The sequence below is a fragment of the Aegilops tauschii genome, chromosome 7, assembly GCF_002575655.3.
Source record: "Aegilops tauschii subsp. strangulata cultivar AL8/78 chromosome 7, Aet v6.0, whole genome shotgun sequence".
NCBI classification, from domain to species: domain Eukaryota; kingdom Viridiplantae; phylum Streptophyta; class Magnoliopsida; order Poales; family Poaceae; genus Aegilops; species Aegilops tauschii.
This window is the reverse complement of record NC_053041.3, coordinates 153,608,934-153,634,578: the sequence shown is the minus strand read 5'-3', so window position 1 is coordinate 153,634,578 and position 25,645 is coordinate 153,608,934. Positions and strand designations below refer to the sequence as shown.

Here is a 25,645-nt window from a genome sequence, read left to right as displayed (position 1 = left end):
TAATCAAAGCCCCAAACATCAAATGGTTCAATAACAAGTGAATAATTCATAGGCATTTCTTGACGTCTACTAATATTACCAATTCTTTGACATTCATCACAAGACAAGACAAACTTACGGGCATCTTTGAAGAGAGTAGGCCAATAAAAACCGGATTGCAATACCTTATGTGCAGTTCTATCTCCAGCGTGATGTCCTCCATAAGCTTCGGAGTGACACTTGCGTAGGATCTGTTCCTGTTCATGCTTAGGTATACAACGCCTAGTAACACCATATACTCCTTCTTTATAAAGAGGTGGGTCATCCCAGAAGTAATGTCACAAATCATAGAAAAACTTGTTTCTTTTGCTGGTATGTGAAACTAGGTGGTATAAATTTAGCAACAATGTAATTAGCGTAATTAGCATACCATGGAGCAGTACGATAAGCATTTATGACAGCTAATTGTTCATCAGGAAAGCTATCATCAATAGGTAGTGGGTCATCAAGAACATTCTCTAACCTAGACAAGTTGTCTGCAACGGGGTTCTCAGCTCCCTTTCTATCAATAATATGCAAATCAAACTCTTGTAGCAAGAGAACCCATCTAATAAGTTTAGGTTTAGCATCTTTCTTTCCCATAAGATATTTAGTAGCAGCATGATCAGTGTGAATAGTTACTTTAGAATCAATAGTATAAGGTCTAAACTTATCACAAGAAAATACAACTGCTAAAAATTCTTTTTCAGTGGTAGCATAATTTCTCTGGGCGGATAACATTTAATTTCTTATCAACTCTCTGTCCTAGAACAGCACCTATAGCATAATCGCTAGCATCACACATAATTTCAAAGGGTAAATTCCAATCAGGTGGCTGAACAATAGGTGCAGAAATCAAAGCTTTCTTAAGTATTTCAAATGCTTCTACACAGTCAGCATCAAAGACAAAAGGTATATCTTTTTGTAATAGATTAGTCAGAGGCCGAGAAATTTTTGAGAAGTCCTTAATGAACCTCCTATAAAAACCGGCATGACCAAGGAAACTTCTTATACCTTTGATGTCCTTAGGACACGACATCTTTTCAATAGCATCAACTTTAGCTTTATCAACTTCAATACCTCTTTCAGAAATTTTATGCCCCAAGACAATGCCTTCATTAACCATAAAGTGGCATTTCTCCCAATTCAAGACAAGATTAATTTCTTCACATCTCTGCAAAACTCGATCAAGGTTGCTCACGCAATCATCAAAAGAGGATCCATAAACGGAGAAATCATCCATGAAAACCTCACAAATCTTTTCACAGAAGTCAAAGAATATAGCCATCATGCATCCTTGAAAGGTACCAGGTGTATTACATAAGCCAAAAGGCATACGTCTATAAGCAAAGGTACCGAAAGGGCAAGTAAAAGTGGTCTTTTCTTGATCCTCAGCTGGCACAGGTAATTGAGAGAAACCAGACTAACCATCTAGAAAGCAAAAATGTTTATGTTTGGATAATCTTTCAAGCATTTGATCAATAAAAGGCAAAGGGTAATGATCTTTTTTAGTAGCTTTATTTAATTTGCGGAAATCAATTACCATCCTATAACCTGTAATAATTCTTTGCGGAATCAATTCATCTTTATCGTTAGGAACGACAGTAATACCTCCCTTCTTAGGGACACAATGGACAGGACTTACCCACTGACTATCAACAACGGGGTAAATTATACTTGCCCCAAGGAGCTTTAATATTTCCTTTCTTACCACTTCTTTCATCTTAGGATTCAGCCGTCGTTGGTGATCAATAACTGGTTTGGTGTCTTTCTCCAAATTTATTTTGTGTTGACATAGAGTGGGACTAATGCCCTTAAGATCATCAAGAGTATATCCAATAGCAGCACGGTGCTTCTTCAGAGTTTTCAATAATTTCTCTTCCTCCTTCTCTGAAAGGTTAGCACTAATAATAACAGGATATATCTTCTTTTGATCAAGACAAGCATATTTAAGAGTATCAGGTAATGGTTTAAGCTCAAACACGGGATCACCCTTGGGTGGAGGAGGATCCCCTAGAATCTCAACAGGGAAGTTGTGTTTCAAAATAGGTCCCTATTTAAAGAATACTTCATCTATTTCCCTTCTTTCATTCATGAACATATCATTTTCATGGTCAAGCAAATATTGTTCTAAGGGATCATTAGGAGGCACGACAATAGAAGCAAGACCACTAATTTCAGCCTTACTAGCCAGTTCCTCATCACGGGGTTGTCTATGAAATTTAGCAAAATTAAACTCATGATACCTGTCACCCAAACCAATAGTAACAACATCCTTTCGCTGTCTATCCTAGCATTAACAGTGTTCAAGAAGGGTCTACTAAATATAATGGGACAAAAGCTATCTTGTGGGGAACCAAGAACAAGAAAATCAGCAGGATATTTAACCTTCCCACACAAGACTTCAACATCTCTAACAATCCCAATCGGTGATATAGTATCTCTATTGGCAAGCTTAATTGTAACATCTATATCTTCTATCTCAGCAGGTGCAATATCATGCATAATTTCTTCGTACAAAGAATGAGGTATTGCACTAGCACTAGCACCCATATCACATAAGCCATGATAACAATGATCTCCTATTTTAACAGAAATAACAGGCATGCCTACAACAGGTCTGTGTTTAGCTTTAGCACCAGGTTTAGCAATTCTAGCAGTTTCCTCACAAAAATAAATAACATGCCCATCAATATTATCAGCCAAGAGATATTTAACCATAGCAATATTAGGTTCAACTTTAATTTTCTCAGGGGGTTTGGGTGTCCTAATATTACTTTTGGTGACTATAGTTGAAGCTTTAGCATGATCCTTTATTCTAACAGGGAAAGGTGGTTTCTCAACGTAAGCAGTAGGAACAATAGGATCATTATACGTGATAGTCTTTTCTTCAACTTTAATAAGTGCAACTACTTTTACTTCAATGGGAGGATTATATTTAAACCACTTCTCCTAGGGAGATCAACATGAGTAGCAAATGATTCACAGAAAGAAGCTACTATCTTAGAGTCAAGTCCATATTTAGTGCTAAATTCACGGAAAGCATCGGTATCCATAAAAGAACACAATCAAAATTAGGTGTTATACCTGACTCCTTACCTTCGTCGAGGTCCCAATCGTCAGAGTTACGTTTAATTCTTTCCAATAAATCCCATTTGAATTCAATAGTGTTCATCATAAAAGAGCCAGTACAAGAAGTATCGAGCATGGAGCGATTATTGAGAGAAAGCCGAGCATAAATTTTTTGAATAATCATTTCTCTTGAGAGCTCATGATTGGGGCATGAATATAACATTGACTTAAGCCTCCCCCAAGCTTGAGTGATGTTTTCTCCTTCGCGAGGCCAAAAATTATATATATAATTACGATCACGATGAACAAGATGCGTAGGATAAAACTTCTGATGAAATTCCAATTTCAATCGGTTGTAGTTCCATGATCCCATGTCATCACATAGCCTATACCATGTCAATGCCTCTCCCTTCAAAGATAAAGGGAGACCTTCTTCTTGATAACATCCTCGGGCATACCTGCAAGCTTAAATAATCCATAGACTTCATCCACATAGATTAGGTGTAAATCGGGATGCAATGTTCCATCTCCTGTAAAAGGATTAGCTAGCAGTTTCTCTACCATACCCGAAGGAATTTCGAAGTAAACATTTTCAGTAGGTTCAGTGGTTTGAGGAGCAACTCTTTGCTCTACTGTACGGGGTGAAGATACCCCGAACAAGCCCCTCAAAGGATTACTTTCCATAGTAACAAGTGGTAGTAATTTCAGCACACTATATAAATTTTTCCTTACCAAATTCCACTTACCAAAGGCGCTTCACTCCCCGGCAACGGCGCCAGAAAAGAGTCTTGATGACCCACAAGTGTAGGGGATCTATCGTAGTCCTTTCGATAAGTAAGAGTGTCGAACCCAACGAGGAGCAGAAGGAAATGACAAGCGGTTTTCAGTAAGGTATTCTCTGCAAGCACTGAAATTATCGGTAACAGATAGTTTTGTGATAAGGTAATTTGTAATGGGTAACAAGTAACAAGTGTAAATAAAGTGCAGCAAGATGGCCCAATCCTTTTTGTAGCAAAGGACAAGCCTGGACAAACTCTTCTATGAAGGAAAACGCTCCCGAGGACACATGGGAATTATCGTCAAGCTAGTTTTCATCACGCTCATATGATTCGCGTTTGGTACTTTGATAATTTGATATGTGAGTGGACCGGTGCTTGGGTGCTGTCCTTACTTGGACAAGCATCCCACTTATGATTAACCCCTATTGCAAGCATCCGCAACTACAAAAGAAGTATTAAGGTAAACCTAACCATAGCATGAAACATATGGATCCAAATCAGCCCCTTACGAAGCAACGCATAAACTAGGGTTTAAGCTTCTGTCACTCTAGCAACCCATCATCTACTTATTACTTCCCAATGCCTTCCTCTAGGCCCAAACAATGGTGAAGTGTCATGTAGTCGACGTTCACATAACACCACTAGAGGAGAGACAACATACATCTCATCAAAATATCGAACGAATACCAAATTCACATGACTACTTATAGCAAGACTTCTCCCATGTCCCCAGGAACAAACGTAACTACTCACAAAGCATATTCATGTTCATAATCAGAGGAGTATTAATATGCATAATGGATCTGAACATATGATCTTCCACCAAGTAAACCAACTAGCATCAACTACAAGGAGTAATCAACACTACTAGCAACCTACAGGTACCAATCTGGGGTTTGGATACAAAGATTGGATACAAGAGATGAACTAGGGTTTGAGGGAAGATGGTGCTGGTGAAGATGTTGATGAAGATTGACCCCCTCCCCATGAGAGGATCGTTGGTGATGATTATGGTGATGATTTCCCCCTCCCGGAGGGAAGTTTCCTCGCCAGAACAGCTCTGCCTGAGCCCTAGATTGGTTCCGCCAAGGTTCCACCTCGTGGCGGCGGTGTTTCGTCCCGCAAGGTTGCTTATGATTTTTTCCAGGGTAGAAGACACCATATAGCCAAGGATGGGCACCGGAGGCCTGCCAGGGGGCCCATGAGGAAGGGGGGCGCGCCCAGGGGGTAGGGCGGGGCCCCCACCCTCGTGGCCAGGGTGTGGGCCCCCTCTGGTATTTTCTTCGCTCAGTATTTTTTATTAATCCCAAAAATAACTTCCGTGGAGTTTCAGGACTTTTGGAGTTGCGCAGAATAGGTCTCTAATATTTGCTCCTTTTCCAGCCCAGAATTCCAGCTGCCGGCATTCTCCCTCTTCATGTAAACCTTGTAAAATAAGAGAGAAAAGGCATAAGTATTGTGACATAATGTGTAATAACAACCCATAATGCAATAAATATTGATATAAATGCATGATGCAAAATGGACGTATCACCCACCAGGGCACGCCTGGGGGCCCAGGCGCGCCCAGGTGGGTTGTGCCCACCTCGGTGGCCTCCCGCACCCCCTCTTTACCCTATAAATTCCCAAAAATTCTGAGATCAGAAGTTCCGCCGTCGCAAGGCTCTATAGCCACCGAAAAACAATCTAGACCCCGTTCCGGCACCCTGCCGGAGGGGGGAATCATCTTCGGTGGCCATCTTCATCATCCCAGCGGCCACCACGATGAGGAGGGAGTAGTCCACCCTCAGGGCTGAGAGTTTGTACCAGTAGCTATGTGTTTAACCCCCCCTCTCTCTCTCTCTCGTGTTCCTGAGATGTCACGATCTTGATGTATCGCGGGCTTTGTTAATATAGTCGGATCATATGGTGTTTTCCCCTCCCTATCTTGTTGTGATGAATTGAGTTTTTCGCTTTGAGATTTCGTTGTTATCGGATTGAATACTTTTATGGATTTGAGAGCACTTGATATATTTCTTGCATATGAATACTTGTGGTGACAATGGGGTATCATATTGATTCACTTGATGTATGTTTTGGCATTCAACTCGCGGATTCCCGAGGTGACATTGGGGTAATCTATGCATAGGGGTTGATGCACGTTCTTGTCTTTGTTTCTCCAGTAGAAATCTTGGGGCACTCTTTGAAGTTCTTTGTGTTGGATTGAATATTACGAATCTGAATTTGCTTTGGTGTTATTTTAGTACGAACTCTTGGTTAGATCGATCGAAAAGAATAGCTTGGTGTTATTTTAGTACGAACTCTAGGATAGATTGATCGGAAAGAATAGCTTTGAGGTGGTTTCGTACCCTACAAACAATTCCGTCTTATGTTCTCCGCTAGATAGGAACTTTGCAGTGATTCTTCATCACACGTTGAGGGGTGGTTATATGATCCAATTATATTAGCACTGTTGAGAGATTGCACTAGCGAAAGTACGGACCCTAGGCCTCATTTTCAAGCATTGCAATACCGTTTTTGTGCCCGTTTACTATTTGCTACCTTGCTTTTTTTATTTATTCAGAATTAAAAAAATATTTCTACCATCAATATTACACTTTTATCACCATCTCTTCGCCGAACTAGTGCACCTATACAATTTGCCATTGTATTGGGTGTGTTGGGGACACAAGATATTTCTTGTATTTGGTTGCAGGGTTGTTTGAGAGATACCATCTTCATCCTACACCTCCCACAGATTGATAAACCTTAGGTCATCCACTTGAGGGAAAACTGCTACCATCCTACAAAACTCTGCGCTTGGAGGCCCAACACGAGTCTACAAGAATAAAGTTGCGTAGTAGACATCAAGCTCTTTTCTGGCGCCGTTGCCGGGGAGGTTAGGTAAGCGGCACTCACACCCCGTCAACAAAGCTCTTTTCTGGCGCCGTTGCCGGGGAGGTGAGTGCATGAAGGTATATCTTTAGATCTTGCAAATTGAATCTTTTAGTTTCTTGTTTTATCACTAGTTTGGTTTATAAAAAGAAAACTACATAAAAAATGGGATTGAGGTTGCATCATATTATTGATCATCTTTATAATGTATTTCGTGAAAATGATGGAAAGGAAAATTGTGCTAATTGTTAGAAGAAGAAGTCAATTAAATGTTTGGCACAAAATATTTAAATGATGAGCATGATTGAATGTTGTTAGTATGAATTCTTTGAATATCCATGATGCTAATGATATGCAAAGTTACAAGCTTGGGGATGCTATATTTGAAGAAGATGATATTTTTACTCCCCAAGTTTTGATGAGAAATTTTATTATGATGAAAGCATGCCTCCTATTTATGGTGATTATATTGATGAAAGTGCGTCTGGAAGAGTGTCAACTCTAGGTACTAATGATCCCACTATTTTGGAGGGTGTTGAATCTTATTGTGACAATTATGAAAGTGGATTTGGAGAGGTCATGACTTTATTTAGTGATGAATCCACTATTTTGGAAGAGGTTGCAATTGACAATGACAACAAAGTTGCTATTTATGATGATTATGGTGATGACATGTATGCTATAAAGAATAATGATGGTGATGACATGTATGCTATAAAGAATAATGATAATCATGAAATTTGTCATCATGATTTTAATTTTCAATCACATGATAGTTATTTTGTTGAGTTTGCTCCCACTACTATTGATGAGAATAAATTTGCTTATGTGGAAAGTAACAAAAAAATTATGCTTATGTATCATGAAAAGAATGATTTATGTGATGGTTATATTGTTGAATTTCTTCATGATGCTACTGAAAATTATTGTGAGGGAGGAACTTATGCTGGTAGGAATTGCAATAATATCAAGTTTCCTCTCTATGTGTTGAAAGTTTTGAAGTTAAGCTTGTTTTGCTTTCCTATGCTAGTTGATTCTTGTTCCCACAAATTGTTTGATCACAAAATCCCTATGCATAGGAAGTGGGTTAGACTTAAATGTGCTGGCCATGTGCTTCATGATGCTCTCTTTATGTTTCAATTCTTATCTTTTATGTGAGCATCATTGAACTCATCATGCCTAGCTAAAAGGCATTAAAGAAAAGTGCTTGTTGGGAGACAACCCAACACTTTTACCTACTGTTTTTGTGTGTTCACATGATTATGCTACTGTATTGATCATGTTTTATTGATTTTGTTTCAATAAAGTGCCAAGTAAAGCCTTTGGGATCATGTTGGGTGATAGTTGATTTGATCTTGCTGAAAAACAGAAACTTTTGCGCTCATGAAAATAATTCTCATTTTTAACAGAGGAGTTCTTTTGAGTTGATTCTTTTTGAGGAAGTTTAATATACAAATTTCTCACGTGGCCCTAATTTTTTTATAATTTTTGGAGTAGCATAAGTATGGTTGGAGTACAGATTACTACAGACTGTTCTGTTTTTGACATATTCTGTTTTCAATGCATAGTTTGCTTGTTTCCTAGTTTCTATGGCTTATATTGCTCAACATAAATTATGGAAATGATAAGTTATAGTAGGAATTGTGTGGAAACAATTATGAATCTTGTCTTTTACAGTACCAAAAGTGGAATGGTTTGCTCTTTATCATACTAATCTATCTCATAAAGTTCCGTTAAGTTTTGTGTGATTGAAGTTTTCAAGTTTTGGGCAAGATGTCGATATGAGGAGAATAAGGAATGAAAAGACCCTAAGCTTGGGGATTCCCAAGGCACCCCAAGGTAATATTCAAGGAATATCGAAGCAACTAAGCTTGGGGATGCCCCGGAAGGCATCCCCTCTTTCGTCTCCAACATTATCGGTAACCTTATTTGGAGCTATGTTTTCATTCTTCAAATGATATTTGTTTTGCTTGGAGCGTCAATTTATTTTGTTAGGATTTTCTTGTTGTTATTTATAATAACTAGCTGAGTGGCCCTCGCAAATGCAAGGGCACCATTTTTAATTTATTGATTTTTTGCAGTGATTATAAAATTACTAAATTTATGATTAAGTACCAGATTATTGACATTTGTATATCTAGGCATGATATTGGATCAATGGATAGAAATAAAGTTTAGACCACAAGCTAGTTGACAGTTTACATGTGATGTTAGATCAATATGGATTGACAGTAGCTTTACTGTCTGGTCCACTTGACTGTTGGAAAAAATACTATTATGAAGTAAAATACAGATGAATTCATCCTTGGTAACATGTAAATATGTCAACTTCACCATGAATTATTGTACCCATAGGTATCCAACCCACTTAAGGGTATAGGTAGGATTTTCTTGCCCATGAGTTACTCTGTTAATAATATTGGACGCTAGTTGCTGGAGATATATGCCATTTAAAATCCTGAATTCCATTATGTTATAATAAATGTACAAATAAATCACCAAGGCTATTTTTTACGCCCTATATGTGTTTAAGCATATTGTACTCCCTATGACATGTATTATTTAAACATGCTTAGATGACATGGAGACAAAATTGGCGCAAACGGATAGATAGATATACATGTATACGTACTGAAGTGTGTGTACAGTTTTCATAATTCCTAACAGTACAAAGAAGTACTGTTGCATATCCAGGCTGGAAGATATATATCATGCCAGAATGTTCTATAATACAGTCCCACCTCTTTCTCCAGCCCGGCACTCCCATGAAAATATTTAACACAAAATAAAAAAGTCATCTTGTTTACAGTTAGTAAAGCCAATAAGTAAAGCAAACAATCTCTGAGATGACAGATCATTTGTACTTTTCTTCTTGACAATAGGTTATTAGTTGGAATTAAATCTTGGAACCCGAATTGTGAATGCAACACTTTGGCATATGATTTTCCATATTTACTTTATATATAATTTTCTTAATAAAGTTAGATGTTATATAAATATAAACAGATACTATGGTATGTCCATTCGAAAATAAATATGTTTGTGAAAGTCGTTCAACTATTTAAATTCTATACTATATAACTATATCCTACTAACATTGAATGATTATAATCTAAGGGTCCGCCTACAGCTCAACCATGCGAAAACCTACATTTGTCAGTTAACAATAAAATTTTGTTCATGCCGATCTAAAAAGTATTCATCTTATAGTATAATAATGTATTCATATAGTGGAAAAAATAGAAGGATCTGACTACTGTTGGTCTGCTGAGAAAACTGTACATTTATCTTAGTTAATAACCTTACAAATTTGTTCATACATATCCAAAAATATGTTCACGTCCATGCATTAATTTAGGACGACGATATCTGCCACACGTGTGGGCGTTAAGGGGTCTGCCCACATGTTTTGTATGGTGTCTAAGAGGACCAGCCCATACGCCTACGTGTGGTCTAAACAACTAGCGCCCACACGCCTCTTTTTTTTCCTTGCGATCCCTCTCACACGCCTACGTGTGGGCAAAATGCATAACGCCCACACGACCTCTCTCAGCCACCTACCTCATGGTCCCGCACGCCCCGCGTGACAGTCACCACGCGTCCCCGCAGTTGCCATGGTCCGGACCCTCTTCAATGTCCATTTAACTGCAGTTGCCATGTCGCTGAACTACAGTTGCCATGTTGGACAACTACAGTTGCCATGGTTGCTCAACTGCAGTTGCCATCTCAGGTCAAGTGCCAGATGCCATTTAGGACAACTGCAGCTGTTGCCATGTATGGTCTGGTTTACTATAGTTGCCATGATTTGAAAACATTAGAGGTTGCCACCTACTAACACTAAGCAGTTGCCATGTATGGTCTGGTTTACTACAGTTGCCATGATTTGAAAACCTTAGGAGTTGCCACCTACTAACACTAGGCAGTTGCCGTGTAGCGCTACAAAGAGACATGGCAAAACAACATGTTCGGGTAAACGAGAGAGTTGTCATCTGCTTACAAACACACTAGGGCAGTTGCCGTGTACCCTGTAAAACACATGGCAACTGACATGTTCGGGTAAAAAAAAGAGAGAGAGTTGCCATCTGCTTACAAGCACGCTAGGGCAGTTGCCATGTACACTGCAAAACGCATGGCAACTGGCAGCTTGGGTGTGGAGAGAGGAGACGGGCGTGTGGGCGAGATGGCAAATGCCCACACACCAGCCCTTGTGCGTGAATGAAAACTGACGTGTGGGCGAACTGGTAAACGCCCACACACCGGCCCCTCCGTGTGGTGAAACGGACGTGTGGGCGACCTGGTGAATGCCCACACACCAGCCCAGTCCTACGTGACACCACAACCATGCCAAGATGCGTGCACCCACAAACGGACGCGGATCCACGCGTGTGGGCAAGATGCAAACGCCCACACGTGTGGGCGTTAGTGTTTCCGTTAATTTATTAATCTAGTGCAAAAAAATTGTAGACAAATTTCTCATAGTTGCATAAGCGTGAAAACTTACATAATTCTAAATGTTGGATGGATAGCTCTCACGGATTGACAATTAAGGAACTCTAGGACGTTAGCAAATCTATACGTAGCAAGAGTTGTAGTACTATTTTCCATCAGTGTGTAGGTATGTTGTTCACACGTTTTGTTCAGTTCCACGGTGCCGTAGTACATAGGAAATTACAATTTGATATTTTTAATCTCCTCAGCACCTGTGAGCTGACTCATATATATGTTTATTTATTAACTGTAGAAAGTGAAATATGTACATATATAGCTGTACACCGTGCAGAGATAAGACTTGCATGTCCATAATAAATTGCATATCATTTATCTATTTAAAAATTGAAATTTTTATATGCGACTAAAAGTATTTACTTTTTATCATTCATTTTAAATTTTATAGCTACTACTAAACATTAACATGATCATGGAGAGCTACATTAACGGATCTTGAAGTTGTCCCGACTTTTACTGCTTAGAGATTTTCATATCTTGTGAGAAGCTGGAATGGTGTGAAACTCAAGAGAATTCCTATTACAAACCATTTAGATATCATGTGAATGTTTGTTTCAAAAGGGCAATTAATAGATTTTTGTAGTGATCTTTTATCCTTTTGAGCAAACCACTATACTACAACCGCCCATGTGCTCTAACACTTATCCTCGTTTCACTGCTCCAGGCTTTTTCAATCTGTTTTTGCACATTATTTTTGTGGAGAAATCACGGACATGGACGCAATTAAAACCGAACGCCGTATCACGTTGCTAGTTGCAAGTAGTAGATCAATCCAATTGATCCATCAAGTTGGGTAGCCAGCTTTGTACGTCTGGATTCTGAACATCGACGATGGAGTAAATACATCATCCGAAGGTGAGGACTTGAAACAAAATTACCGCTCTTGAAGACAGGATATGATCTAAGGCAATCATGGAAATCAATGAACAAATACGATCAAATAGTTCAATTAGCTAGGAGAGAGTGCACTTATTTACCTTAGCATGCCCTATAACCTACAAAGATCGTTCTCATTTTTCCACTCCTCCTGCATGACAATTGACAAATTCCACGAAAATATTTGCTATCCCATTTTCAAACAATTGCAACGTACAAATGTAGTATTTGAGCATTAATAAAGCAAAAGGAAAAAAACTCTCTAGAAGTATATGAAAGTGAGATCATGAATTGTACTCCCTCGTTGACTGTTATAAGATGTTTTGAATATTTCAATATGGACTACATACGAACAAAAATAAGTGAACAAACACACTACAATGCGTCTATATACATCGGATTAAGGAAAAAGTTACAACATCTTATAATAGTGAACGGAGGTAGTAGTTCAGAGCACTGTAATGTTTTTGCAGCATAAGTGAAATACATGGAAGCTCCAAAACACAAAATGACAGGCATATTACGTAGTATTTTGTTTCTCAAGATATTGTACTGAAATTATGTCATAACTCCAGAAAATTTACTCGGTTCTAGACACACTTTACGGTTCCAATTTACTGAAATAAACTATATATGTAATACTGAATTACTCTTACTATAGTTGCGTCTATCTGCTTGACCTATCCAGTAATCTGAAAGCACACGGACCTCATTCTTTTGGGGACTCATGCATGACCAATGAAAGCATCCGCTGGACTTCATATGTGTCTAAAGTAGTGATTTACTTTCCCGTGGTGAGAGTACACCTTATAGTGAAACACAGAAATAATCTAATGTGAACTAATCGAGACCATGACTCTTCTACGTTGCATACATATTCTTGCATATCCCTGTTGCATGCAGACCATTGTCAGTACAGCTGTTCATATTGTTGATTGGTCTCCCATAGGCAATACGTCAGTAAGCAAAGGATGAATCAAACAATTTGAAAAATCAGGAGACAGTGTAGTATTATATAAAAATATATAGAAGAATCGGAAGACAACATACGTCCTGCAACTACCAATACCGCTTTGAACAGGCTTCAAGCAATTTTCTGGCTAAAGGCAACCACCAGCAGATAATCAATTTGACGTATGGCATCTCAAGTCTACCTAGGCAATGATCTGACGTATGGCAAGTGTGCACGCCTAGCAGCCGAACAATCGATCAACTGGTTTAGTAGCTAGCTTGTAGTTGTTGTCTCGTCTCGGGCAATGGCGTCGGCCATCAACAAATCAATTGGCCGTACAACAATTCGGCAAGTGGCGCACAGCTAACAGAGAGTTTATACATACAATAAATTTATGAATAAAAAATAAGGGAGCAGTCTAATTACCACCATAAGAATCTTCGACGACTCTGCCTTGATGCATTAATCCTACAGATCTCACCTTGCTGCCTCTATCTTGACGCATGAATTCCTTAAAGCACGAATCCTTGACCTCCCCCTGTTTTTATGTAGTTTCCGATGGCTGTTTGGAGCGCCATGCATCAGGTGGAATTTCATGGGAAGATGAACCCTATAGGTGCCGCACTATACCTAAGGAAGTGGAGAACCCAATTTTGACAGCGGGCCGTGGCGTCTTTTCAGCCGCATACCATGACGGCGAGGTGCAGCTCGTGGAACTTTGCTGACCTGAACCCTAGGCTGGGAGATCAGATTAGACCGTATGGCCGGCCAACAACTCTTTTCTGTAGGCATAGTAGTTTTGTAGGATATAAAATAGATGAAACGTTTTTCACTAATGGCATAGGTGGGTTATTTTTGTCAACTTTAACCCCAAAGGACTTATTAGAATCTAACGGTTGTTGTTTTGTGGTGAGTTAAACTGATGGCCAGATGTTTCTAATTATTGTGAGATATTTTATCTTTTTATCTTTTCTGGTGAACCATCAAGTATTTTTATATATAAATAGATGTTTTGCATCTTTCTTTTCAATAAAAATGTCAAGGATAGCCTTTACCATACTTATTTTGCAAGTATACATGTTGTTGTTTGAAAATAGAAAGTTTACCGTTGTTGCAAAAATTCCCTAGAAAAGTAAGAATGTGATAAAATGTTGAAACTTTTTGCATAATAAGCTTTGATAATCTTTTTGCAGTGTGGTAAATTTTCATAATTTTTGAAGTTAAAGAAGTATTGATACTCTTGCATTCTTTACAGACTGTACTGTTTTGGCAGATTGCTGTTATGTTTGCATATGTTTGCTTGTTTAATGATTCTATTTGAGGATAGGAGTATTAAATATGCAGAGGCATTTAGTATGCAATGTTGAATAATAATTTTAGTGATTTTCTACAGTAGAGAATGATAAGGTTTTTGCATTGGTCTATACTAACTTATCTCACGAGTTCTTGTTGAGTTTTGTGTGGATGAAACTTTTGAGATTTAGGAAAACCGTGATATGAGAGGAATTAAGGAGACACAAAAGCTCAAGTTTGGGGATGCCCAAGGCACCCCAAGACAATATTTCAAGAAATCTCAAGCATCTAAGCTTGGGGATGCCCCGGTAGGCATCCCACCTTTCTTCTTCAACAATTATCGGTTAGTATCGGTTGAGCCTAAGTTTTTGCTTCTTCATATGATGTGTGTTATTCTTGGAATTACATTTTGTTTTTGTTTTTGCTTGTTGTTTTAATAAAATACTTAGATCTGAAAGTTTTTAAATAAAATAGAGTCCTCAAATAATTGCAAGGGAGGCTAAGTAAGCGGCACTCACATCCCGTCAACGAAGCTCTTTTCTATGGAATTGCTCTAGTGCTTCACTTATATCTTTTTGAGCATGGTTTGCTTTAGTATTTTTGAAGAAATTCTCTCTTGCTTCACTTAAATTAATTTGAGAGAAATAAATATTATGCTCATGATCTTCACTTATATTTGTTTGAGCTTATCTAAAGCAACACATGAAAATTAGTTCCAAAGTGACAGATATCCAAGAAGGACATAATAAAAACTTTCATGAAGATCATTGGACAAAATAAACTTGATTCCTTGTAATAGTTTTGAGATATGATGATGTGATATGTGAGTCATGTTGATGAGTAATTAAGCTTTAGTAAGAATATTGGGGTTAAGGTTTGTGATTCCCTATGCAAGCACGAAAGTCAATAGTTATGCAATGAAATTACATCCTACTTGTGGTGCATTATTCAGTGTTAACTATGCTCAATGCTCGCTTATGAGATTATTCATTTCTTGGTTGGTCGCTTCTCAATGTTTTGCTAGCCTTCATTTTGCACTAAGTATGATCACTACTTGTGCATCCAAAATCCTTTAAACTAGTTTTGCCACATGAGTCCACTATATCTACCTATATGCGGTATTCTTTTGCCGTTCTAAGCAAATTTGTATGTGCCATCTTTAATTTTCAAAATAAATTTCTCTTTTGTGTGCTCGTACCGCTCGCGAGGTGGTGAGGGGTAGCCAATATTTTCCATGCTAGATGTGTTATTCTCACGATGAGTGTTTATTGACTTGTCATTGCACGAGAGTAAGACAAAGGTATTAGGGATGCCCAGTCCCAAAATGAAAAATGAATTTACTTTATGTTGTCAAATAATAAATTCCTTGGAAAGTGTTGGTATGGAGGGCACCCGTGGATACGGTTAGCCATGGAAAATGAAAGTATGGTGGAAAAAGGAATAAACTTTATTTTCTATTTGGGAACCACCTATGATATATCTAGCATGGAAAGTGTTGGGAGCTCTAAGTCGTTTTCGTTGGTGGGAAAAGTATGCCTTTCAAAATGTTTTTATCTCTCAATTTTTGCTTTGAGCTCTGGCACCTCTACAAATCCCTACTTCCCTCCGCGAAGGGCCTTTCTTTTACTTTATGCAATTCTTATTTTTAATTTGACTCTCCATCTTCTCTTATAAAGCACCAACTAGGGGCACTATGATCGTACTTGAGCATTGGGTGTAGTTAATACGCGAGTGTGTTTCATGAATGGATCAATGATTGAGCATGATGGGCTAGGGATAACTTATTTTAGCGTTGATATTTTGAAAGACATGGTTGCTTGTTGATATGCTTGAGTATTTAAGTCATCATGTCAAAACTAGACAATTGCTTTGAACCATATAAAAGTCCGAATGTCCGTGCTATAAAGAAAAGAATATGAGATGACATGTTAGGCAACATTCCATATCAAAAATTATGTTTTTATCATTTACCTACTCGAGGACGAGCAGGAATTAAGCTTGGGGATGCTGATACGTCTCCAACGTATCTATAATTTTTTATTGTTCATGCTGTTATATTATCATTCTTGGAATGTTTATAATCATTTTATATCATTTTTTTTGTACTAACCTATTGACATAGTGCCAAGTGCCAGTTCCTGTTTTTTGCATGTTTTTTACATCATAGGAAATCAATACCAAACGGAGTCCAAACACCGCGAAACTTTTTGGAGATTTTTTATGGACCAGAACACCCAGGATGGGCCAAAGAAGCGCCTGGGGGGTGCCCCGAGGGGGCACAACCCACCAGGGCGCGCCTGGGGGCCCAGGCGTGCACAGGTGGGTTGTGCCCACCTCGATGGCCTCCCGCACCCCCTCTTTACCTTATAAATTCCCAAAAATTCCGAAAACCCTCGGGGGTGAACCTAGATCAGAAGTTTCGCCGCCACAAGGCTCTATAGCCACCGAAAACCAATCTAGGGGAATCATCTCTGGTGGCCATCTTCATCATCCCAGTGGCCACCACGATGAGGAGGGAGTAGTCCACCCTCGTGGCTGAGGGTTTGTACCAGTAGCTATGTGTTTAATATCTCTCTCTCTCTCTCTCGTGTTCTTGAGATGTCACGATCTTGATGTATTGCGGGCTTTGTTAATATAGTCGGATCATATGGTGTTTTCCCCTCCCTATCTTGTTGTGATGAATTGAGTTTTTCCCTTTGAGATTTCGTTGTTATCGGATTGAATACTTTTATGGATTTGAGAGCACTTGATATATGTCTTGCATATGAATACTCATGGTGACAATGGGGTATCATATTGATTCACTTGATGTATGTTTTGGCATTCAACTCGCGGATTCCCGAGGTGACATTGGGGTAGTCTATGCATAGGGGTTGATGCACGTTCTTGTCTTTGTTTCTCCCGTAGAAATCTTGGGGCACTCTTTGAAGTTCTTTGTGCTGGATTGAATATTACGAATCTGAATTTGCTTTGGTGTTATTTTAGTACGAACTCTTGGTTAGATCGATCGGAAAGAATAGCTTGGTGTTATTTTAGTACGAACTCAAGGATAGATTGATCGGAAAGAATAGCTTTGAGGTGATTCCGTACCCTACAAACAATTCCGTCTTATGTTCTCTGCTAGATAGGAACTTTGGAGTGATTCTTCATCGCACGTTGAGGGGTGGTTATATGATCCAATTATATTAGCACTGTTGAGAGATTGCACTAGCGAAAGTACGGACCCTAGGCCTCATTTTCAAGCATTGCAATACCGTTTTTGTGCCCGTTTACTATTTGCTACCTTGCTATTATTATTTATTCAGATTATAAAAATATATTTCTACCATCAATATTACACTTTTATCACCATCTCTTCGCCGAACTAGTGCACCTATACAATTTGCCATTGTATTGGGTGTGTTGGGGACACAAGAGATTTCTTGTATTTGGTTGCAGGGTTGTTTGAGAGAGACCGTCTTCATCCTACACCTCCCACGGATTGATAAACCTTAGGTCATCCACTTGAGGGAAAATTGCTACTGTCCTACAAAACTCTGCGCTTGGAGGCCCAACACGAGTCTACAAGAATAAAGTTGTGTAGTAGACATCAATTAACATCTCAAATATATTCATGAAAAACATGAGTGTTCATATCTGAAATCACGGCACTTGGGGCCCTAGTGACAAGCATTAAGCATAACAAAGTCATAGCAACACCAATCTCAGTACATAGTTGATACTAGGGATCAAGCCCTAACAAATTGACTCTATTACATAAGAAATCTCATCCATCCCATCTACCTCCAGTATGCCCACAATGGAATTACTCACTCTCGATGGTGAGCATCATGGAATTGTTGATGGATAAGGGTTGGTGATGACGACGGCGATGAATCCCTCTCTCCAGAGCCTCGAACATATTCCGGATTAGGACTCCCGACGAAGAACAAGAGGTGACGGCGACTCCATATTGTAAAACGTGATAAAAAAATTCTCTGGTTTTTTTCCTCGGGAAAATGGTACTTATAGACTTGGAGTTAGGTCATACGGAGGTCTGTGGGGCCCATAAGTCATCAGGGCGCCCTGGGGGGAGAGGGTAGGCGCGCCCCCTAACTTGTGGCCCACTGGTGTCTCTTCTCTGGTAGTTCTTTTCTCCAGTATTTTTATATATTTCATAAAAAATCACTATGAAGTTCCGTCCAATTCCAAGAACTTTTATTTCTGCACAAAAAATAATATCAAATGTTGTTCTGTTGAAAACAACGTCAGTCCGGATTAGTTTCATTCAAAACATGCAAATTAGAGTCCAAAATAAAAGCAGAAGTATTTGGAAAAGTAGATATGTTGAAGATGTATCATCATGGCTCTCATGGCTCTCACAATAATCTCAATCTCCTCCAAATAGTGTATCCTTTTGCAAGACTCGTTGATGGGGATGCTCCACACACAACTTAATAGCCAATGGTCACCAGTGTGATTAGGGCTGCTAGCTTGTAGATGTGAACTACCCCTCATGGTCCACGTTTATCAAGAAAGTTTCAAACCGTGAAGGTATACCTAGCCATGGGTAGCCCAGTCCGGACGGCCCGACCCGACCCGGCCCAAAAAAGCCCTACCTGACCTTGACCATGGGCCGGGTCTGGGCCTAGATTTTGAGCCCGATGGCCGGGCCAGACCGAGCTCGGGCCCATCATATTTGCAGTTTAAGGAAGAGGCCTTGCCCGAGGGGCTTTTTGACTCATAGGACGGGCTTGGGCCTGATTTTTAGGCCTGACGGCCGGGCTCGGGCCTAGGTTTTCTGCGCCGGGCTTTGGTAGGCCTGGCCCGAAGCCCGACCCGGCCTGACGGATGGCCAGGTATACGTGAAGGCAACAAGAACGTTCACTTTGACGCGGCCAAGAATCCACAAGAAAAAAATGTTGAGAGAGCTTTCGGGCATTGCAAGCTCGCTTTTATGTTGTTTGTGGATATGGTACATATTGGCACCAGGAAATTTAAAGACAGACAAAACATAGATAGGAATAGCTTGAACAACAAATTTGAGGAGAATTTTTTCCGTTCAACAGATAATAATTTCCTTCCTTTTTTTTGAGAAGGATCATATCTATTATGAAGATTCGTCGGAAGTACAAAACACATCAATCATAATAAAAATTACATCGAGGTCCATGGACCACCGAACAATCACTACCGCGGCCAAAACGAGCTGCCGACGCGCCGCTGTCGCCGCTCCCATACCAGAGCGACCTTACCTTGTCGATGATAACCGATAAGTCTTTGTGCACGTGCTCCTAAGGACAAGCGCCTTATAGCCACATTCAACGTTGTTGAATCCTTGAATCGATCTGAAGAAACTAACACTAAATATCGCCGTTGTATACGCACGACGAGAAACCATAACCTCGCCGCCCCTAGGAACTGGCAGGAATCTACACCGGGGCTTTGTCTAATCCGTCCCAACAGATGAACTTGAGGAGGATCGGAGTCCGAAAGACTGACTCGAAGAAGAAGCGCCGCCATCCGTCCAAACGTCGCCCGTGCAAGGATTAAAACCCTACCTATCTACTAGCCGGATCCGAGGCACCAGAAATCCCCTCCCCGCCACCGGCCGCCGGAGCGGCGGGTGGAGGGGAGGCGAATCCACGCGCTCGCCGGTGAAGATCAAGAGGAGGAAGGTTTCCCCTAATCGCCTTGCAAGAGGGGAAAGAAGAGCTGATTGTCTTCTATGTTGATCTTAATAATTTTCTTTTCATCCACTAATTTTCATCGATAATACCATCAATCAGATACCAAAAATAATGGATCCATATCCAAACCAACATTTCTTTTTGCGGTTATATCCACTGAATGACCGCCCACACATCCTACAGAACGCCATTGTTTTTGTGGGGAGTAGAACCTCAAATTAGGAGGAACTACTAAATGGCACACTTTTTCACTTTAATCCAGTGGCACATTTTTCTTCTGCTGTGATGAAATGGCACATGTTTTTTCGAGAGTTGGACAAAATGGCACAAATTGAGGTTTCCCCTCAGTTCCACGTCCGGGCCCACCCGTTGCGCTCGCCTGTTTCCTCTGGTTCGACTCATTCGTCCACAACGACCATAAAGCAGGCGCGAGACAGGTCAGAGGAGTAGAGCCGCCGCCTCGCAGTGCTTCCTCTTCCCCGGCGCGCCGCACGTCCCACCTCCGCCGCCTCGCCGTGCTTCTCCAACCCCGGCGCTCCGCCCGTTCCAACACACAGGTCGCCTGACCTCCCATCACCAACAAAACATCCAAATTGCTTCCAAAATGCTACAGGCATCCAGCAACTAAACCCAATCGTACCACAGCAGCACCTATCCACAGCTACAGCCAGCAACTACAGCGGCGACAGCACGCCAGCGACGCGAGCGCTCGTTCCAGAGCAAGACAACCAGCCAGCAGGAGCTTCGGGACAATGATCCTGGCGCACGGCCCAGCGTAAGTTCCAGCGCACGCCAGAGACGGCTCCCGCGAGGGCTCCAGCGCCGCCAGCGAGCGACCTGGACGCGGGCACGCGGCGCCGACAGGAGGGCTGACCTGAGGGGCGCATGATCCGGAAAGGCTCCGCGCGTCTAAGCCCGCGCTCCCTGAAGCAAATCCATGGGAACCTGGTCGTCAAGGGCATCGCCTCGCGCCCCCAGCCCCTGCGGGACCTGCTGCTGGCCTGCGTCGGCTCGTTCCGCGGCACCATGGGCTACGCCCGCAAAGTGTTCGACGGAATCCCCCACCCGGACCTCTTCATGCACAACGTCATGGTGCGCGGCTACGCGCACGGCGGCGCGCCCGCCGCGGCCTTCGCCTTGTACCGACGCATCGGGGCGGCTGGCCTGAGGCCCGACGCCTTCACGTTCTGCTACCTCCTCCGGGCCAGCGCCGGCTTGTCGGGTTCCTGCGCCGGGTGCCAGGTCCATGGCGTCGTCGTGAAGCTGGGCTTCTTGAGTGATGCTTTCGTGAGGAATGCCCTTATCAACATGCATGCCAAATGCGGGGATTTGCAGCTGGCCGGCGCGCTTCTTGATGAGGCCGGCGAGGGGGATGTCGTGGCGTGGTCGGCTGTCATAGCGGGGAATGCCGCTAGAGGTGACTTGGGCATTGCACGGCAACTGTTTGATGATTGTCGGCACAAAGACTTGGTGTGTTGGAATGTGATGGTGGCAGCGTATGCTAAGCATGGGGATATGGAGAAGGCGAGGGAGCTGATTGACCGTGTGCCGGAGACAGATGTGGTCTCGTGGAACACGATTATCACAGGGTACTCCACGAAGGGGATGCTGAAGGAAGCATTGGAGGTGCTTGATGAAATGAAGTGTGCGGGCTGGTTGCCTGATGAGGCAACTATTGTTAGCTTGCTTTCGTGTTGTGCGAACTTAGGGTCGCTTGACACAGGGAGGATGATACATTCAATGCACTTGGAAGGTAGACCGTGTACAAGTATTTTGCTTGGAAATGCATTGCTATCAATGTATGCAAAGTGCGGAGATCTGCAGGCTGCATTGGAAGTCTTTAACAGGACGAAGGAGAGGGATGTTTGGACATGGAACTCGATCATCGGCGGGCTGGCCTTCCATGGGCAAGCAGAACAGTCCATCCAATTCTTCAATAAAATGCTTCAAGAAGGAATGTGCCCAAATGCTATTTCTTTCCTCTGTGTTCTCGGTGCATGCAGTCATGCCGGATTAGTTGAAGATGGTCAGAGATATTTTTCTTTGATGAAAGACTGGTACAAGATCGAGCCTAATGCAAAGCACTACAGTTGCGTAGTGGATATGCTTGGCCGTGCAGGCTTACTGGATGAAGCATTTGCAATTCTGAGCAGCATGAGGTGTGAACCTAGTGCAGTCATATGGAGGACTCTGCTTGGTGCCTGCAAGATCCACGGGAATGCAGCCCTTGGCAAACTTGCCAGGGAGAGGCTTCTAAAAATGAATGAAGACGCAAGCGGAGATTATGTGCTGCTCTCTGGCATTTACGCGTCCTGTGATGAATGGTTTGAAGTGGAGACATTGCGGGGATCAATGGATGAAAGGGGGATAAGAAAGGTTGCTGGTTTTGCCCAGGTTGACCATAAAAGTACCTGTCTTCCAGCATTGTGAATTTGTGATGTGTGGATATCCTACAGTGAAATTCGATGAACGTGTGGATTATGTCCATGCTCAGCTTGTCATTTTATGCTTGGTCACCAGAAAGTGGAAGGAAGTAGCACCCTAATAGACAGATACCACTAGCAAGAAGGCCTAGAGAGTAAATCATATTCAAAACTGCCAAATGCTGGTGGTTTCACTTGGAGTTAGCAGCATCAGTGCAACTAGCAGGTATGGAGCTTCCAGCTGATGACTTGCCTCCGTTTTTTCATCTAGTTATGCAGAAAATTACCAGCAACTACTATGAAAAGTACAGTACTCAATCCATGACATTTATATTTCTGTAAAAACTGTATAAGTACAAAGGCCGATACAAAAGAAGTAACACCGTCAAGGCAGTGCACAATATAGAAGATGGTAGCAAGAGAATAGGCCCACACATTATTACATGAAGGAAGCAAGTACAAGAACCACCCTCACACATATTTTTTTTTGCTGGGATATCACACTTATACTTCAGGGAGCAAATGATGGATAATTCGGTCTAGCGCCTGGCTAGGGCCATGGCTGAGAGTAAGATGAGCAGTATCAGCAGAACCATGGCTCCAAACGAGCCAACCAGGGAGCCAGAGGTACGCTCGCAGAAAGAATCCAACTGCTGGCATATAGCAAGCCAGTTTGCCCTGACATTACCCTTGTGTGCTAAGTAGACAATAGCTGTTGCTGCAGATGACGCTGCGGTCACCAGAGCTAGCATTGCCTTCACAAGAAAGACAAGGAAATTAATTAGGAGTAGCTGATAAAGTTATTGGTGCATGCTTCTCTTTCTTCAGTATACTAGGTTAGTAATCATGCATAGTTTCATGCAGGATGGCATGATATTAATTGAACGGTTCAGCACTGGCACACTTTGAATTAGAGCAAGATATAGTCTTACCGCGTCGAAAATGATCAAGACCAGCCTGCTATATTTAGCCCCGCTCCTAATTATGTGTGCAATTGACAGTGGGAGCGAAAGGATGAGATAGGCGCTCACAATAGAATTTGCCACCACGAAGAACCTGCCAAGTGTCAACATGAAATTCAAACAGTTGGAGCATCAGATCATAACCTTATTTTATCTGAAAGTAATGCTACCAGGCACTGAAACATTATTCTGCACGTACGTGAGAGCCGGGAGATCGCTGTATCGGGCCTTGAACTGGATGAATGGCGTGAACAGAGGAAGCGTCTCATTGGTAGTCCCCATGGCAATGGCGCTCGCGAGGGTGCTGATGACGGCAATGACGCGAAGTATGAGGTCCAGTATGGACACTCCTCTACTTACCCCCTTGTTCAGGGGGGCCTTGGAGGTCTCACCCTGCTCGCCGGAGTCCATTCTGGTATTTTTCTTAAGCTGCTGAACTGATCAAAACTCAAAACTGTTTCCCAGGTCTGAAGAAAACAGTCGATGCTCCCTGCCTATATATATACTTACATGGGCGGACTGCCTGTGGATTAGGTCAATTTGATGTTACAGCAGCTGGTGGTGCAAGGCGCCGCGTGCTGGTGCGTGCTCCCAGGCGCATTTCGCCTGGTACCTGCTCCACATAGCTCCATGGAGACCAGTTTGCATCGTTTCGGACAGAGAGCAGTTCTGTTGCTGGGCCTCAACAATATGGGGATCGGCTTGTGTCACTTGCTCCGTGTCTTGTTCCTGCAGGGGAGGCTTCAGCTGGACGTTCGTTAGCTAGCCCAGGCCAGCTTCCAAAGCAACAGGCCACCCTGCTTTTTCATAAGAGGAAGGGGCGGTACGCCATTTACGCAGAAGCGAGTTGATTCGGCGTATTGTTTCGTGGTTCTTCCAACTGAAAGAACCCCGCTGGTCCTCTTGCTGCAAGGCTACGCGTAGGAGGAGGCAGGGCTACCTGTTCTGGGTCGACTCGCTGCATTATTTCTGCTTCTCTGACTTGTGAATGAAGTCCATCCACACTAGCAAACGATTCCTTGAATCCTTATGTTTGGACTGTTTTCTGTTGTCCTTGCTGATATCGGCCTCTGGTCTTGCAGAGCCGAAGAAGATCTTGATTCGGTTTACCAGCATTGCTGGAATTATAATCTCTTGTCATAAATAGATGTTGTTTTGGGCATGTCTTGCAACGTAATACATGTTGTATTGCCCCTAAAAAATTACATGTTGTATTGGGCATGTATAATAATATGCTTAGTTTTCTTCTTGCGTGCACATTTTTGTGATGAAATCACATTCATAGAGTTCTAGGCAAAAATAACAAAATCAACACAACAAAATACTTTCAACAATAGTCTTTTCGAGCATCGATTTTTTTCTGGATCATTAGGAATGTTTTTTCTTCATGAAATATGCACGTGCGAAAAACATTTATCAATGTTGTTGAAAAAATCATAACTTTTTTGAACGTTTTACTTTCTTTTTTCAGTTTTACACTTCATGGGGTGCATTTGAGATCGGGAGCACTTTTCTTGTGCCTGTAAAACGGAACACTAGCAAAAATAGACGTATCATTAGTGAAAGGGCGGCGCTAGGCGCCGACCGGCCGGTCGCACTGCAAATCTGCAATCACAAGCAGGCGATCCCCAATCCCACTCGTAGCCCGGCACCAGCACGACCGTTCCGCTCGCAAATCGACACCCACCGCGCTCGTGGTCGACGGCACCCCTCCTCGCCAAACTGGCATCGGTTGCGCCACCGCTCGCCGCTCACCGATGCTCGACGTCGTCGCCCATTACAGTTGCTTGCCCCCGCGTTGGTTGCAACACGAGGCGCGCTCAGTTCCAGCTTGTCGCCATGACGGTTGCAAAATCGGGTGCCTCCGGTTCCAGCTCGATGTGTGTCGGTTGTAGTATCGGGTGCCATCGGTTGCATCTCGCAGCCGTGCTGGTTCCGGCTTGCCGTCGACCCAGTTGCAGCACCAGGCACGCTCGGTTTCAGCTCGTCACCAAACGATTGCAAAGTCGGGCGCCTCCGGTTCCAGCTCGCCGTGTGTCGGTTGTAGCATCGGGCGCCTTCGGTTGCATCTTGCCGTTGAGCCGGTTGCAGCACTGGGCACTTTTCTAATTGCAGCTCATCGCCGTCCTTGTAGCAGCCTCGATGGCCCAGTTCCAGCTCCTTGCGAGGCCCGTCATGGCACACCGGTGGCCGCCGTGTGTCGGTTGTAGCATCAGGCGCC

General features: G+C 42.2%; 2 protein-coding genes across 5 annotated transcripts; one reads left to right on the top strand and one right to left on the bottom strand.

Moving 5' to 3' along the window:
- Nucleotides 1–20,436: 20,436 nt before the first annotated feature.
- On the top strand, nt 20,437–24,681 carry LOC109763858 (pentatricopeptide repeat-containing protein At5g15300). 4 transcript variants are annotated; one of them, XM_073505646.1, is made up of 5 exons: nt 20,437–22,688; nt 22,978–23,089; nt 23,187–23,298; nt 23,464–23,809; nt 23,890–24,681. In XM_073505646.1, the coding sequence occupies exon 1, from the start codon at nt 20,925–20,927 to the stop codon at nt 22,467–22,469; it is 1,545 nt and encodes a 514-aa protein (XP_073361747.1). In that variant the 5' UTR covers nt 20,437–20,924; the 3' UTR covers nt 22,470–22,688; nt 22,978–23,089; nt 23,187–23,298; nt 23,464–23,809; nt 23,890–24,681. The 4 variants fall into 4 exon arrangements, with proteins under 4 accessions (XP_073361747.1, XP_040253162.1, XP_073361746.1 ...); XM_040397228.3 differs by having other exon boundaries at nt 23,187–23,809; XM_073505645.1 differs by having other exon boundaries at nt 23,175–23,809.
- LOC109763859 (casparian strip membrane protein 2) lies at nt 23,002–23,835 on the bottom strand. The gene is made up of 3 exons (XM_020322732.4): nt 23,624–23,835; nt 23,395–23,518; nt 23,002–23,217 (listed from the first exon to the last, which is right to left on the bottom strand). Exons 1-3 carry the CDS (start codon nt 23,833–23,835, stop codon nt 23,002–23,004), a joined length of 552 nt encoding a protein of 183 aa, XP_020178321.1.
- Nucleotides 24,682–25,645: the final 964 nt, after the last annotated feature.